Source organism: Alligator mississippiensis, chromosome 6, assembly GCF_030867095.1.
Source record: "Alligator mississippiensis isolate rAllMis1 chromosome 6, rAllMis1, whole genome shotgun sequence".
Classification (NCBI taxonomy): Eukaryota; Metazoa; Chordata; order Crocodylia; family Alligatoridae; genus Alligator; species Alligator mississippiensis.
Window position 1 is genome coordinate 56507068 of NC_081829.1, and position 15542 is coordinate 56522609.

The following is a 15542-nucleotide window of genomic DNA, read 5'->3' on the forward strand; positions in this document are numbered from 1 at the left end:
CTGTGCCTCAAGACAGACACAGTTGCACAAGCATGCATGTCACAAGTTTTGCCTGTTAGCAGCCAGAGGTGCAGGGCCCCAGAACCCAGACTCCCCCTGGACCTATCTCCTTGACAGCTGGCAGGCTTCATAGCTGCAGCAGGGCTTAGCAGGCCTGCAGTTTTCACACCCCCCCCCCCCATGCCGTAACACACACAATGTCACCTATGTCACAAATTTTGCTTGTCAGAAGTTTGAGGCACAGTTTCCCTGAACCCCCTGCACCTATCTCCTTGAAACTTGGCAGGATTTGTGGCCTCAGCAAGAACTACCATTTCTGCAGTTTTTACCCTGCTTTGGTGTAACACATACATGACATGAGCTTTGCTTTCACAACTTTGAGGTGCAGTTTCCCAGAAACCCCTGCACCTTTTACCTTGAAACTCGGCAGGCTTCATACCCTCAGCAGAAGCTACCACCCCTGCAAGTTTCAACCAAATCAGCCCAAAACCAACGAAGTTATAAATATTTAATTGAATCTCCATTATACTCTATGGCCGAATCTCCAAATCTCTCCGAATCAGCTCCAAATCTTACGAAGCTGATTAAGCTGAATCGAATTGGAAAAGCGATCCAAATGTCCAAATTGAATCGCTGGCATCTGAATTGGCCAAATCTGAATTCAAATAGTATAGTTCCCTATTCACACAGGCCTACAAATTATATTCTAAAAAGAGAACATCAAAAATATTAATTTGATCTGTAAAAATTTTTTTGTCCTGGTTGACATGTATTTGTGTAATGCGGATAGAGGTGACTGTATATAATAGGTTAAAATGAAGTCTTACTCTTGTATATTGTGGGGGGGTGGAGGGAATGGAGGCATGGGTATAGGTTTGTAGGGGGGTGTGGGGGTGTCTGTGGGGGGTGGATAGGTGTGGGGGGTGTGGGTGTGGAGTGAGGGAGTGTGTGGGTGGTTATGGGGTTTGTGGGGGATTGTGCATGGGGGAGGGTGGCTGGGGTGTGTGAGGTGGTGTGGGTGTGGAAGTCTGCGTGTATGGCAGTGCAAGTGGGGTGTGGGTGCAGGTGTATGGTGGGGTGTGCTTGTGGGACTCACCCTATGAATACACACATACACACACACACCCTCCCTACATGCATGCAACTCCCCTCCCCCCCAGGGTACTGGTGCAAGCCCTGTGCTCCCTGGTCCAGCAATGCAGCCAGGAGCCACATGGTGCTAGAGCAGTGCGGAGGCAGAAAGGCAAGGAAATGGCTGGGTCTGGGCAGCTCCCCCAGGGTCCTACTGCCCCTGGCTCCTGTCATCTTTGACAGGCAGCCAGGAACAGATAAATATTAATTTTCTAAATTTTTTAGGGGTCCAGCAGGCCAGATAGAATGGCCTGGTAAGCCAGATGCAGTCCATGGGCCATATTTTGCCTGCCCCTGTGTTACAGAATGATCTTATTTGTAGATCTAGAGCAGGAATGATTAACCTCTGGCCTAAAGGCCAGATCTAGCTCCTAGCACCATATCATCCGTTGGGCATGGCACTGCCAGATGGTGAGTAGAGCCTGAATGGGGCCCAATCCCAATCCATGGAGCTGGGTGTGGGCAGCATGGGACCTCAGGAGCCCAGTCTCAGCATGCAGGAGCAGTGTGGGACCCTGATGCCTGATAATGGTGGGCAGGGTCCAGTGTGGCCCACAGACTGGTCCTGTGCCACTTACCTGGCCTGTGGGGCCAAAATGTTGAGCTCCACTGATCTAGTGGTTTCATTGCATATCATGTCCATTTGAATTGGCAACACTCCCTTCCAAGAGATTTTATTGGTAACCCTGCTAGCACATGAGATCAGATTTAAAACATGATCCTGTAATGACCTCTGTGGCAATACTAGGACTTTAGAATGAACCTGGGCAAAAAGACCTTTTATTCATTGAGTTCCCTGGAATTACCCTTCTCTTCCCTACAGCAAACCCAGCTGAAAAGAAATGAAAGGGACAGTGTTGCTTGAAAGCTTGAATCTTGTCTACCCAATAAAAAAGAGCCCTCAGCCATAGCAGTGGCATCACGTAGAGGGTGCATGGGGGTGCACGCGCACTCCCTGAGAGTGCCCGTGCACCCTCTGACAGGCCACACTCCCTGCTCAGGCAGTGTGTGGGGAGGGGCAGGCAGGAGCACCAGTACCCCCACCGAGAGCACCAGCCAGGAGTGGGAGCCCTGGTCAGTGTGATCAGCCACGGAGGGACCACCCCACCCCCAGCTGCTGACTGGCTGCTGGGGGGCACATGCCCCCCCTAAGGCACTACCAGTCACTCATGATCCATGGGTACGGCTGTCCTGGTACTGGTGAACCCTACACAGCTGCAAGTATAGACAAAGACAGATCATGATCAGCACAATTCCACATCTGAATCCTAGTCCAGAAAGGCTGGGTGAGGAGCTGTCACTGACATGAAGTGATAATACAGACTTGTCTATACTCAGAAGTTTCTCTGGCTTAACTGAAAACCAGTTTGCATTGAAGTTATGCAAATGCTTGTTTGGACTTTCTGATGTGGGTTTAAAAGTCCAGCTTCATCGGTTCAGTCTGCAGCTGTCAGTTAAACCAGTATGAATAGGCTTAAATCTGGCTGAATCCATGCCATGATGCATTGGTTAACTGATATAAAATCACATCTTTAAGTCAAGACAACTTTGTGTGTAGACCAAGTTTGAAGAATGAAAGATAATATAACAGGGGTGAAGCTGTTCATTGCCAAGTTTCCATGATTTTGAGGCATAATAATTACTCTGTGGAAATTGTTCTACAGTTTCTGGGCACCAGAGAGATTCTGATGAGGAAGAATTCTTTCTGAGGAAGAATTTTCTATGCTAATTTACTATTACAGATGGGTTGTTCACTGAAATATTGGAAGTGACGTGGATTTAGGGAAACGCTTATTATTTCAAGGAATGCACTGGAACAGAAATATGATAGAGATGCTGGGGCAGACAGGATTCATTTGCTGTATGAAGTGAAGCCGAACTCAGTCTAAGGAAATAACAGGAACTGAGAAAGGGGCAGAAGTGACAACACAGGAACAACAGCCCTACTATTTATTTCCTGTTGTGAATCGCATAGTCCCCATGTGACATCACAAACATCTTCTCAACAACCGTCAGCTGCTCATTGCTGCCTCTTTCTCATCAGCAGAGAAAATGACTTGCCCTTTACTCTGACATTTGGCCTGCTAATACCAATTTTCTGCAGCATTGTGGGCCACATGACAAATCATAGCTGTGGAGTTCCCAGGCAGTGGTGACAAGGCCAGCAAATTGATTTATGATTTCAAGATCTTGGATCATATGCCTGTATAGCAAACAACTTCCTTTCCTTTGGTGGAAGGAATCCGCAGAGCAGCAGTTTATAGAATATGTGTGACTGCTGTAGATGGTGTGTCCGTTTCTTTTGCCAGAGCCCATGATGTACCCATTATGCACACACATACAGATATACCAATGATATCTTGTGTGTGCATATGCACCCATTCATGGATATGTATGTTTGTGGACATGCTGATATACATCTGCTTACTTTTATTCAAGTATTCATAGACACATACAGGTAGGTACTGCATACATTAGACACAAATGTGCATATATGCATCTGAAAGCAGTGCTAGCAAAGCCGTACCTTCCTTTTCTTCTGAGTGCAGTACTTCATAGCCATTCCTGATTCAGCTGTACCAATAAAGAGACCCATTCCTGTTCCTTCCTACTAGTCCTTCCCCACTCAGCTCTGATTGTTTGGGTAAACCCTGTCCTGCTGAGCTTTTACTACCTGCCTGTTTTTGCAATAAACTGCAGGGTTGCATTTAGCAAGTTTTTTTTACTAGCTATTAAATGATTGCACCTCCAGGGGATCAGTTTATTATTTGTAGCCTCTGTCTAGCTATGCTTGAGCCTATGCTCTGCTCAAATACAAGTTTATTCAGGGATTTGTATGATATTCACAAATATTACTTCACAGAATTTGGCACAAATATCTTTACTATTTTCACTTTCTCTTCTTTTTTTGCTCAGTTTTTTCTAAAATGTTTTTTAAACATTGGAAATATCTCATGGCTTGAATTTTCTCATTTTCCATGCAAAATCACCCTCTCTCAAAAACTCAGCCCACTTCTGTTGGGTTTTTGACTGAAAAATCAGTCTACTTTCACTCAGAAATGGGATTGTTCCAGTAGATCTGCAGACCATATTGACCTTTCTTACATAAAAGTTCTCCACCATTTTAATTTTGTAGAAAAAGGTTAAAGCCCATACATTTTAAGCAGCTTTGGACATTAGAAAATGTTATACACTTCAAGCAATTAAATAGAATTCTTAAAATATAATTACTTCCATGAGATTGAGCTCTTCAGAGACCCTGCTTCCCCCAGTGAAGGGTTAGTACAGAATTCATAGACACATCTGGGCATGGCTGCAGGGGAGGCAAGGGGAGAAGGGGTATTTGAGAGCCCTTTAGAACAATTACAGGATTTTGTGCCTTTTCAAAATGTTTAGGATATATCCATAGCTCATTTAAGTGCCTGTTCAGGTGACCAGCAGAGTGTAGTCATGTTGTAGAGGGGTCTCCACCTGCCCTTGCTGTGTGATTTTTCTCTGCTTGAGACACCCAAGGAAGATACTGATTTGGTAAACTCAGGGCCCAAATAAGCAGCCATAAGACCTCCACTCAGCACAGCTGTGGAAAAGGTAGCCAAGGCAGTTTTCAAAAGTTAAACTCCAACCATAGTTTAAATCCATATAAAATGATTGGTCATCTTGAATTTGCTGGGACAATCCAGAATTCTGGGGATGTGTGGGGTCCCCAGAGTCCCTGAAATGGGACTTTTATCCTAAGTTTGGGGGGGGCTGGAAATTAGTCCCTAATTAGCTACAGGTTATCTCCTAAATCACAGTGTAGCACAGCTGCTTTCACACAATGCTGTTCTGGTTAAATAGCTCTACATTATAGCAGTGAATTACTTACCCTGCATGTTGCACTAGGGTGGTGGTATTAATCAGAAGGGATGTAGAGCATGGCTGGTTCTAGAAAGTTGTGGAGTGTGTAGGCCTGTGTCCCAGGTTTTGCTTCTAAGAAGTTGGTTGCTTTAAATCTTCCCAGTTGCAGTGGGCCCCTATGGGCTGTGCTGAAGACATCTAGAATGCTCACAAAATCTCCCTCCTCACTCCCCTATGGTGAGAGGCTGTAGGTAGTGATTCAGACCTGGTTACTTTGGCTCTGTGCCAGTCAGGGATTCCCCCATGCCTGGGAAATACTTAACTGCCCCCTCTGTGGAAAGCAGCCATAGAGCTATGTTGAAGGCCTCCTTTATAAATGGAATAGTACAAAGAGGCTATGCTGTAGCCCAGGATCTGGCTGGAATAGTGTTTGCTATGGTGAAGTGCTCTGGGGATGAGCTCCCAGTGCCATTATTACTGAACCCCAATTTACTTTTTTATGTTGAGAAATTTGCAGCTGAAGGATGCCTAAATCTGAGGTCCCAGGCCCCCAAGTTTATTTTGTCAAGCAGCATGGAGCCCAGCTAGAGAGACAACACATTAGGGCAATGATTCTCAGCTGGGGTACTGTGAGATCCTTTTAAGGGCTTTTCAATATTAGCACTGTTAGATGTATGAACACCTACACAAGTCACAAGATTATCCCAGAGATTTCAAATAGGAATCCAGTGTCAAAAACATTCTGCTCTGCTGTGGTCTTTCTGAGTTCTTTGCAACAGAAGAATTGCTTTTATTTTTTCTAGTCAAACTATAAGTGAAAACGAAGAGCTGGCATTTTCTGAAGTGTACCTTGAGTCTAGCAGGGACTGTCTTGAGTCTAAAATGGTTGGTAACCACTAAGGGCATTCAGTGTTCTGCAAAGCTACAAAAGTGCTAGCTCATGTATCACGAGCCTACATAGAGCCAGGCTCTGCTATGCTGAGATACCCGGAAATAGTATTAATCCTAGATGCTAAAATTTGTGGTGATACTTAGGCTGCCTTTGTACATACTAGCTCCATAATTTGAATTAAGTGGGCTATGCTAGAATAGCACTGTACATGGGCTTATAGGCCCTACTTTACACAAAGCTGATTAGCCCAAATATAGCTTAACCTAACATAGCTGTAGTGATGTGTTCTGGAGCTAGTGTGCACCGAGATCTCTACCTGTTGCCACGTGGTCACTTAGTCCTGAGATTTTGGCAGTAAAGGAGCTCTAGGCATCTGAGTGGACTCTTGGGCAGGACACTTCTGAAACTGAAATTAAAATTAAGAGCTAAAGGATTGAAGCCTTTGGCATAATTTCATGACATGTTTTACCTCAGTCTTCCTATGCCAGTTCTCCAAGTATGTGGAGTCCCGAGCAAAGCAAGACCTAACCACCGGTCAGCTCCTTCCTGCCACTTTCATGTCCTCAGCATAGCAACTAGTTGCCTTTTGACTACAACTCTCCCTAGCTTATGGTGAGTCCCACCTGCCTTGCCATTACTGGTGCCAGACTAGGGTAGGTGAAGGGAATTAGAGTGCAGTTCAGTAGGTTTATAATTCTCTGTGGCAACATTTCGCACACTGTGGGGGATGGCTGCTTGGTAGAAGTACAAAGGATTCCAAGGGGGCACACACAAATCATGGCAGCAATCACTGGTGCCCTCCACTTGAGTTGCTCCTGTGTCCCCTACTTCAGCCGCTGCTGCCACTCCTGCTACTGATTCCCCTTGCCACTGAAGTAGGGGTGTGTAAGAGTGGTTGACTGCTACATTGAGGCATAAACCTCCAGGGCATGGGAATAAAGCCCTGTTAGAGACCTGCAGGTAATTTCCAGTTTTCTGTTTAGCCTGTTCTTTTCCTCTGGGCATCTGGTTAGCCTTTCCTCCTGTGTTCTGATGGATTTGAAACCAACATTTTTCTCTCTGGTTTCAGTCCACCTATGCATTTTGGCAGTAGGACCAGCCCTTTTGCACACAACTCTATAACCAACGTTTGACACAGCAGGTGAATGGCATGTTAGAGGACTGGTTCTGAGGGAAATAAGCACTTGTAATTTCTGTATGAATGAACGGGAGTCCTGAGTGCTCAGTCCCCCACAAGGAGAACACCCATTAAACTGGAGACTTGCTCTTGTGCACACAATCTGCTGCTGGATTTCTTGTTGTCATTTCCAGGTGTTATTTTCCTGAGTCTCTTCTACTTTCTTAGTTCTCTGAACCCTTGTTGCTGTTCCACAAAGAAAGCAAGTCTTTGCTTGGGGGGCCAGGGGGAGGGATGCATTTTACACCATCTTACCTGTTATACCTGCTGCTGTTTAATACCTACATTTTTCTCACTGCCAAAAATAACAAGGGAATAAACATTAGAGAGACAAGCAATGTTTTGGATTCTCCTCCACTGTGATTTTTTTTTTAATTAAATAAGACAAGTCAGCCATCTTCTAACAGGTCACAAGGTTCACATTCATTTCTGTGAATCCGCAAGGCTGATTCAGACCGGAGCACTGACTATTCTCTTCAGGGGACAGGTCTGTCGAGAGCTTCCACTGGCAAGCAGACCACAGTGGGCACAGCCAGTTAGAAAAGCCTGTCACAGCACTGCTGCAGAGTTAGGTGAGCCTTTAAGTTAGAACCTCAACATGGGGCCAGTAATAAAATGCATGTATATTGGCATAGCTGCAAGTTTATTTTTCCAAAAACTCCCAGCTAGTAGTGCAGAATTCTCCCCATCCAGAAAAATAAACAAGAGGATGTTTGACTCCCTCAGCTGCACATTTCCTGCTGCCCAATGAAGCTAAGTCAGTGCCTTTTCCTTTAAAGTCTGCCTTGTGCTGTGTTTGCTCCACCTCGCCTCCTTTCCCCTTAGATTTTCCTCAGTGGGGAGAACCCCTGCAGTTAAAGTTACAAGGTCTGCTTCAAATCCTGGATGCGGGTATTTTGATTTTAAACAAAAAGAACAGCTGTTCTGGGCAGCACAGTATCAGCCATTAAGAGGGGTGAACACCTGAGATTTCTGTCTTTGAGTTGAAAATCAACAGACAATTGAGAAGAGGAAGAAAGAGCTGAAATAATGAAGCTGCTCATCTTAAAGAGTCCTGGAGCCCTGACAGCAGCTGAGAGCCTTTCTCCCTGGCCCACGGTGATGACATGCAGTACAGCAGCAAATAAAAAGTTTCCATTCAGATCCTGCTGCCTGCTCCTTCTCTTCCTCCACACCTCTTCAGTGACGGGGTCTCCCCCCTGAGACAAAGCTCTCACAGCCAGTCTGTTAACTGGAGGTTATGAGGCATGAGCAAGGAAGCTGGGTTCAGGAGGGCACAACAGGCAGATGGCAAGTGGAGCTTTCTATCAGCACCTGGGCCTGGCCCATTTCTCATGAAATGCAGGGAAGAATGAGAAGAGGTACACACCTAGAGAACCTGGTAGAAGAGGGTTAAGTTGTTAGAAACCTGCCTTTCCTTTTTCAGTAACTGAAATGCAGAAGAATATTCCCTTTTATTTACGAAGGTCAGAGTCTCTCTCTCTTTCAGACTGAAGATGTGTTCATCAAGTGAGGGGAAAAAATCCCTTAAATAAATAAGTGCTGAATGACTCTCTTGTGCTTGGGAAGGTCAAGTGACTGACTAAGTAGAGAACTGAATCCCTCTGTCTCTCCCAGTCTGTGTATATAGGAGGTAGCCATGTAGTGCGATTCCCCAAACTGCTAATGAATGCAGCTCTGACTTGAGGGACTATTCCAGGAATGAGACAGGATTCCAGTGTCTGGGCCAAATCCTGCTGTGACTTAAACCCCACTGAAGTGAAATGAGATTGCCAAAGGTGTATATTATAGTTGAATTTGGCCTTTAATTCCTGGGCGTATCTTGTGCTTACCTACCAAACTGCCTCAAGCTCTAATTGGGTTTTTTTTCCTCCCCATGTTCAACAGAGACCTGGCATCAGTTCCAAACTATGCAGAAATGAAGTCCCTATGCTTACTTCTTAGTAGACAAAGGTATGATCCCAAAGGTCATTAGCCCGTCCTTTATGCCATGTGCCATTTCACTTCTATGGATTTCTGTGCTTTTCTGTGTCATAAGGGATTGGCATTCTGTACTTACTGTTTGTCTTTTTGTAATTTTACTGTGGTTCCCAAAAGGTTAGGAGGATACTGTTACTTGAAAAGCAGTCATTTAAAAAAATGAGTGCAAAGCAGGTACAGGTATAATGCCATGCCAGTTTTTGGAGATGTTACCACCATGTTTTCTCTTATCATATTATCAACTCCTGTTAGGATGTGAAAATCCCTCTCACATAATAGATAACAGTGCAAAACATATTGTCAATGCACAAAATAGATAGCCTGAGAAAATACAACCATGTATTTTTAGTCAGATTCGTTTAGAAAGAGTAGAGGTGTTACCTGCTGTGATAGCAGTTTCTATCTGTGTAATTTTTGTTTTATTGTTTGTATCCAGATGCTAAAGAGAGAAACTGAAAGGATTTCTCAAAATTAAACAGCATTTTGTTTGAAATCAAAATTGAGCCGCTCCTGGTACAACTATCTCTCCACTTCCCATTTCCTATGGTCTCTTTTGACTGTCTGTTTTGGGTATAGCTCTGACTCACTGCTAATAAAATATTCTCCCCTCTTTTTCATATAATAAATAAATTAATCCCCTTGCAGTTTATAATGGTAAAACCTCCATTCTCTAAACAGTTTTACCTATGCCAAGTGACAGTTTGGTCCCTGCAAGGCTGCAGCCCTTGTGTACACACACACACACACACACACACACACACACACACACACACACACTAAAAAAAGCACAACAAAAATTTAAAAAAACCCCCATCATGATCACCTCATTTCAGCATAACCAAAGTGCTGGTTGGAGCTGCATTTACTGCCCCTGCCTCTCCAGGAACATTTCCAGGACAGTTTCCATTGCAGGTTGCTACTGGATCTGGTCAAAAACTCTAGTCAGCAAGGGACTGTGAGTCCAGTTCACTACTGACCTCTGCCTTGGGCCCGATCCAGTAAAGCCAATAAGGGCCTTTCCACTGCTTTAAATGGGCCTTAGAACATGGCCCTTGTGTAGGTATACATTTGTCCATTTTTATGCTGGCAGGTTTTACAACTATCTGCACTGATGCAGACCAGTACAGTTTTCTGGTAGGTGGAGTTTTCACTAGTTCTGTACTCTGTATGCATTGCTCTTGTCTTAAATATTCCAATGAAATGCTGCAATATGCATTAAAGGCCTGATTCATGGAAGCTCACCAGTCCAAGATAGCACTTACTCATGTGCTTATCTTTAAGAGGAGTGTGAAGTTGCATAGGGGTATATGTGCTTTCCTGCTACTTGTCCAAAGATAAAACCACCACCTCTCAAAGGTCCTGAAAATGCAGGTTGTCCTGGGGCATGGTAAGTGAACCAAGACCATTACAAATCTCTACCTCCACCTTGATGCTCTATTTTTGTAGAGGCTGGCCATATTATCTTTGGCTGACAGGTGAGATTGTTTTGGGAACATGTAAATGTCTCCAAGATAGAACCTGTGTATTTAATGTATACTGGCTTATGTTTATCTGCACCAGGGAAAAAATAACAAATGAATGACTACATGTAAAGAAAGGTTGTTGACAGCTGTTCACTGGTCCTTGTGGTTCAAAAACCTGGGAACAGTATTTTAAAATATGTACTTTGGTGGGTGCTGAGTTTGATTATGAAAACTACAGAATCTGTCACAAAAAGTACACATGGAAGAGCCTCCTTTGAAGCTTGTGGGTATTTTATCTATTTCTTTCCACTTTTACAAACTTTATTCAGCCACGAATAGTTCTCTGGGAAAGCAAAAAATATAAAGGGAGTTAGGCTGGAAATGTAGGTTTTAAAAAACTAAGGGGCTTACAAGACCTGCCAAATTAATAAATGTTTTCAAGATTATTTTTCTAATGTCAGTGGAAGCAGTTTCCAGGTTTTTTGCTCAATATTTTCTTGCAGTGCTTGCAACCCGAACGCTGCTGTATTGTGTTAACACAGGTGAGCTGCAAAGAAGAACTGTCTCACCTCTGTTTTGGTTGTCCAAACTGTTGGAGATGCAGAAAATGAAAGCATTGCATGATTACTGAAAAGCAAACTTTGATCCTTAGAAGGATTACAATTTTAACAATGTATGATTCATTAGTAAGACTGTGTGGTATCTTTTAGAAGGAAAGGTGTGGTGTTGCTATCTTTGCCAGGGTATGTCTCAACTTAATTTTCTTTTAGATTAAGTGACTACCCGTTTGTCTTAAAGTGCTTTGTGATTTGAGGGTTCTGGCCAGCATATCTTGCCTGTATTTCTTGCATGTTTCTGTTCAATCTTGCTGATGTTTATGTGGGCTGCACTAGCAAGGCCCGACAGAGGCCTTAAACAAAAATTTGTCTGGATCATCTCTTGATTAGCTTTTACCTTGTTACTCTACTTACTCACTAGCTCCAGCTTCCTCAGCGCTCCCAGGTTGTGTCCAAAGGAAATAAAACCAGCTTTCCCCCTTCTCTGCTACCCAGCTGTACTTCCCATTACCCTTGTGCATGACAATTCTAATGCCATCTCATGTTGGTGCATGAGATTATGAAGTGAAACCAGCCATCAGCACAGAAGGGCACAGTAGAAGCCATGATTTGGGGCACAGTTGCAAGTGCACAAAGCAAATGTGCTTAAGAACAGAGAAAAAACATTTTCCTTGCAATATGTGAATTTAGCATAATCTGTAGTGTTATTTGGGACAACACTAAGTCAAGACATGTTCCAGGAAGGAATGTGTTATCTGTTGACAGAATCCCTTTAAATGTAATTAAAGTGAACCTAATACTGCCCCTTGAAAAATAACATTAAAAAAAGTCACTTTTAGCCAGCATGTTATTTTGATGTTTCTGCCCTGAAGATAATTTAAGGGTGAGCAGGGGAGTCCAATAATCCTTTCCAGACTTGGCTAAGGGGAGAGACTAGTCTCCCACGAACCAAAACCAAGCTTAAATGCAGAGGTGGAGAAGGAGCAGCACATGCTAGAAATTGGTCTGTTGCAATCTTCCCCCATGTCTTCCTGTTAGAGAAACTATTTCTATTGCCCAACTTTGGACAAGGTCCCACTTTCCCACATCCCAGTCTTCCACTCCCCTCCCCTCTCTCCCTCCCCACCAAGAAAACTAATTGGACAAACAATTTCCCTCTGCTTTGGGCTAGAGGGTTACTGCCAACCTCCAACCAGCACTTCCAGAGAAACAAAAGCAACAAGAAGACACAAATACAAGTACAGCAATGCCCTACCACAACCAGGCAAAAAAGCATTCATTGTCGTTCAGTAGACACCAGCTACTATCAAGGGATCACTGAGGAAACCAGCTTGCAGATTTTTTTTATGGGGGAGTAGAAGACAAAACAGTTGATGCCACTTAGGAAGGCAAGTCCGGTCCCCAGGGATAGGGAAGATTGCTTTCTCTTGCTCTTTTTTTAAATAGCTTTCCCATTGTCTCTCTACCATCAAGATGAAACTGGATGCTTATCTTGCTGGGATCCTATGACCCCAGCTGACGTCCTGCCCTTTGGGCGGAGGGCTGGACTCGATGATCTTCCGAGGTCCCTTCCAGCCCTAATGTCTATGAAATCTATGAAATCTATGAAATCTCTCAGCTGCTGGCTTTGGTGCATTTGATAGCAAGACAAAAAGCAGCCAACATGAGGAATCCTGCACCTGGGCCAATAATCTCTAATGTGGTACAGCTGTAGCTGACTTTGCTGCATGTCTGCCCTGTATCCGTGGCTTTCTGCTCTTCAAAGAGCAGAGTTGGGGATAGTTTGCTGGTCCTTGCAGGACCCACTCATGTCTCTTCAAATTTGAACAACTGTTTATTTCAGGGTCTGAAGACCACCCATACAATATCCTGGGTTTGAATGTTTACCAGCAGTCACTAGGGTGCTTGTTCCCCTACCTCCCCATTGTTGGGGAATTACTAAGCAATCTATGGACAACAAACCTGAAACAAGTCCCTCTTGGCATTTCCATCCAACAAGAAAACCACAACAGCCAGGTCTGCCTCAGGTAATATCAGAGCACTCCTTGGCTTTTCCCACCTCCTCTGGTACTCAGCAGGATAAGGGACTCTAAAGTGTACAGTTAAAAAAAAATAGGATTCTCTCTTTGGATGTTTAGTGCAGAAATGCCCTTTCAGCAAAGGGTGGCGCCTGCACTGGGAAGAAAGCTAAGTGCTGAGGTATGGAAGCTGGCACCTATTGCTTTGGTCCTTCCCACTGCCAGCATTTGAGCTCTGCTTAGTTCAGAGGGTTGCCACATTACAGTCTCCATCTAGAGAGCTGAAATTTTGGTTGTGGCTAAATGCCCTCTTGTCCTCTGGAGAAATAGAAAGCACTTAGAATGAACAAGGAGCATGTGTTAAACACAAGCTTTAGAGATGAGGGTGTGATACAGGTCAGCAGGGCATGGTGCCCCTGTTCCTGCTTCCTCAGCTGTTCCCATGTTCTATTTCTATTTTTGTCAGTTTAACAATATACTTCTTTTTAGAAAACCAGCAACAGAGGATCTTACGTGATCCAGAAGGTCCTCCTTTCCTCTAACAAGCTGATGGATCGGTTTGTCAGGGTCTCAGGATTGCTGGCTACTTTGTAGCCAAACAGACTCATGGCTGGGCCACAGACATTCTGCACCACCTGGGCCAACTTGAATGGGATGCTGAAGCGCCACTTCTCAAACTGTTCTGAGGAGTTTTTCTGGGTGGAGTAGATGCCACTGCTGTCCTGAGGTGCCTGCGTGTTCTTCAATATCCACTCCTCCACCTGTGGTGTGATGCTGATATCTGCAAACTTGTACATTTCTTTGGCCTTTTGGAGGGGGGACCGGGCAATGTCCTCATAGCGAATCAGCATGTAGCGGCCCCGCAGCCATGCAGGCTGCCTCAGGCCAAGTTCAGCTGAGAGACGGATATTCTCACAGTTCCCTCGCAGTCGCTGCACCTCATCCTCATTGAGGGGAGCTGCTCCTTCTGAAGCCCACTTCTTCCAGGTCTCATACTTGCCCGAGAAGGCAACCATGCGTGAAGCCAGCACCGCCCGTGGGTCTCGCACCAGCTGGATGATCCTCATGTCTAGGCGAGGATCTTCAACCAATGGCTGTAAGAACTCCAGCTGCCGTATTCGCACAGCTTTGAGAGCCATGTGGTCCTTGCGTAGGCAGGCCTCCGCTGCAAGGGTCACATTCAGGGGGCCGCACTGACGGTTCTTGCAGTGGTACTTCTCGAAGACCTTCTTGACATAAGGGGTGCATACAGGCTCTTCGCACAATGAGCGGCTTGAGCCTCGCCGGAACATATACTGTGTCAGGTGATCCTCAGGGAGTGGGCTGATGAAGTTCTCCAGGATGTAGAGGTCACAGAGAAACAGCTGCTTCAAGACATCTCTGTAGACAAGGGCCGACCCCACAGCATTTGCACCACCAGGTTCAAAGGACACTGTCCTCTCGATGTGCCAGAGTGGCTCGAAGAGGTAGAAAATGTTGCCTTGTTGGTTGAAGAACTCACCCACAAAGGAGGAGCCTGTGCGGGTGGTGGCCATGAGCAGTACATGTCTCCGGGGCCCCTTGGCAGGGGCCACAGCAAGCTCCCTGTTCCCTCCTAGCTGCAGGGTAACATTCAGAAGCCGGTTTCTGATCTGAGAGAAGGCAGAGTCCAGCTCACTGAGGGATAAGAGGGACCCATTTTCTGCTAGCACTAAGCCAGGGTCTGTGCTGTTTGCCTCCATCAGTGATTGTGGGGTTTGCTTCAGCTTGTCTGATACTCTGCAAAAAAAACAAAAGCATCAAGACAAACATGGAAGCAGTGACTGAAATGACCAAGAGGGGCATTGTTTAGGCTTTCCCCTCTAAGTAGCTGAGGGTATGCCTTACTTTACCTCAGGCCTGAAGGATTCAGTAATTTTGTCCTATTCCTTTGTGCCCATTTGCCTATGTCACAAACCCAGCAGACGTTCACACAAGAATCATTCATACTCCTAGGAATTAGTAACTGGGTGTTGCAGGTGAAAATGGGTTGAGAGCCCTAAGAGAAGTCAGGATTCATAGATTCTAGGGTCAGAAAGGAGCTCAGTGGGCTATCTAGTCTGACCCCCTGCCCCTGGCAGGCAAAAAAAGGGTCACCAAACCTGGGGTCATGTGAACCCAGCCAGGTACCTGTCCAGTCTCCTCTTGAAGACCCCCAAGGATGGGGCGAGCACCACCTCCCTTGGAAGCCCATTCCAGATCCTGACCACCCTGACCATGAAGAATTTTTTTTCTAATGTCCAGTCTAAACCTTCTCTCCAGTAGCTTATGGCCATTGTTCCTTGTTGTTCCAGGGGGTGCCCTGGTAAACAGATCATTGCCTACTTCATGTTGCTCTCCCCTTATGAATTTGTATGTTGCCGCGAGGTCCCCTCTCAGCCTTCCCTTGGAGAGGCTGAAGAGGTTAAGGTCCCTTAGCCTTTCCTCATAGGGCCTTCCCTGCAGGCCTCTGATCAGATGAGTGGCTCT

General features: G+C 45.2%; 1 protein-coding gene across 4 annotated transcripts in view; it reads right to left on the minus strand.

Moving 5' to 3' along the window:
* Positions 1–3541: 3541 nt before the first annotated feature.
* CHST3 (carbohydrate sulfotransferase 3) overlaps positions 3542–15542 on the minus strand; it is a 46499-nt gene continuing 34498 nt past the window's right edge. For all 4 annotated transcript variants that reach the window (XM_019484363.2, XM_059729897.1, XM_059729896.1 and 1 more), the window contains exon 3: positions 3542–14813. In XM_019484363.2, coding sequence (XP_019339908.1) covers positions 13565–14813 — 1249 coding nt within the window. In that variant the 3' untranslated portion in view covers positions 3542–13564. The remainder of the gene's footprint in view (positions 14814–15542) is intronic.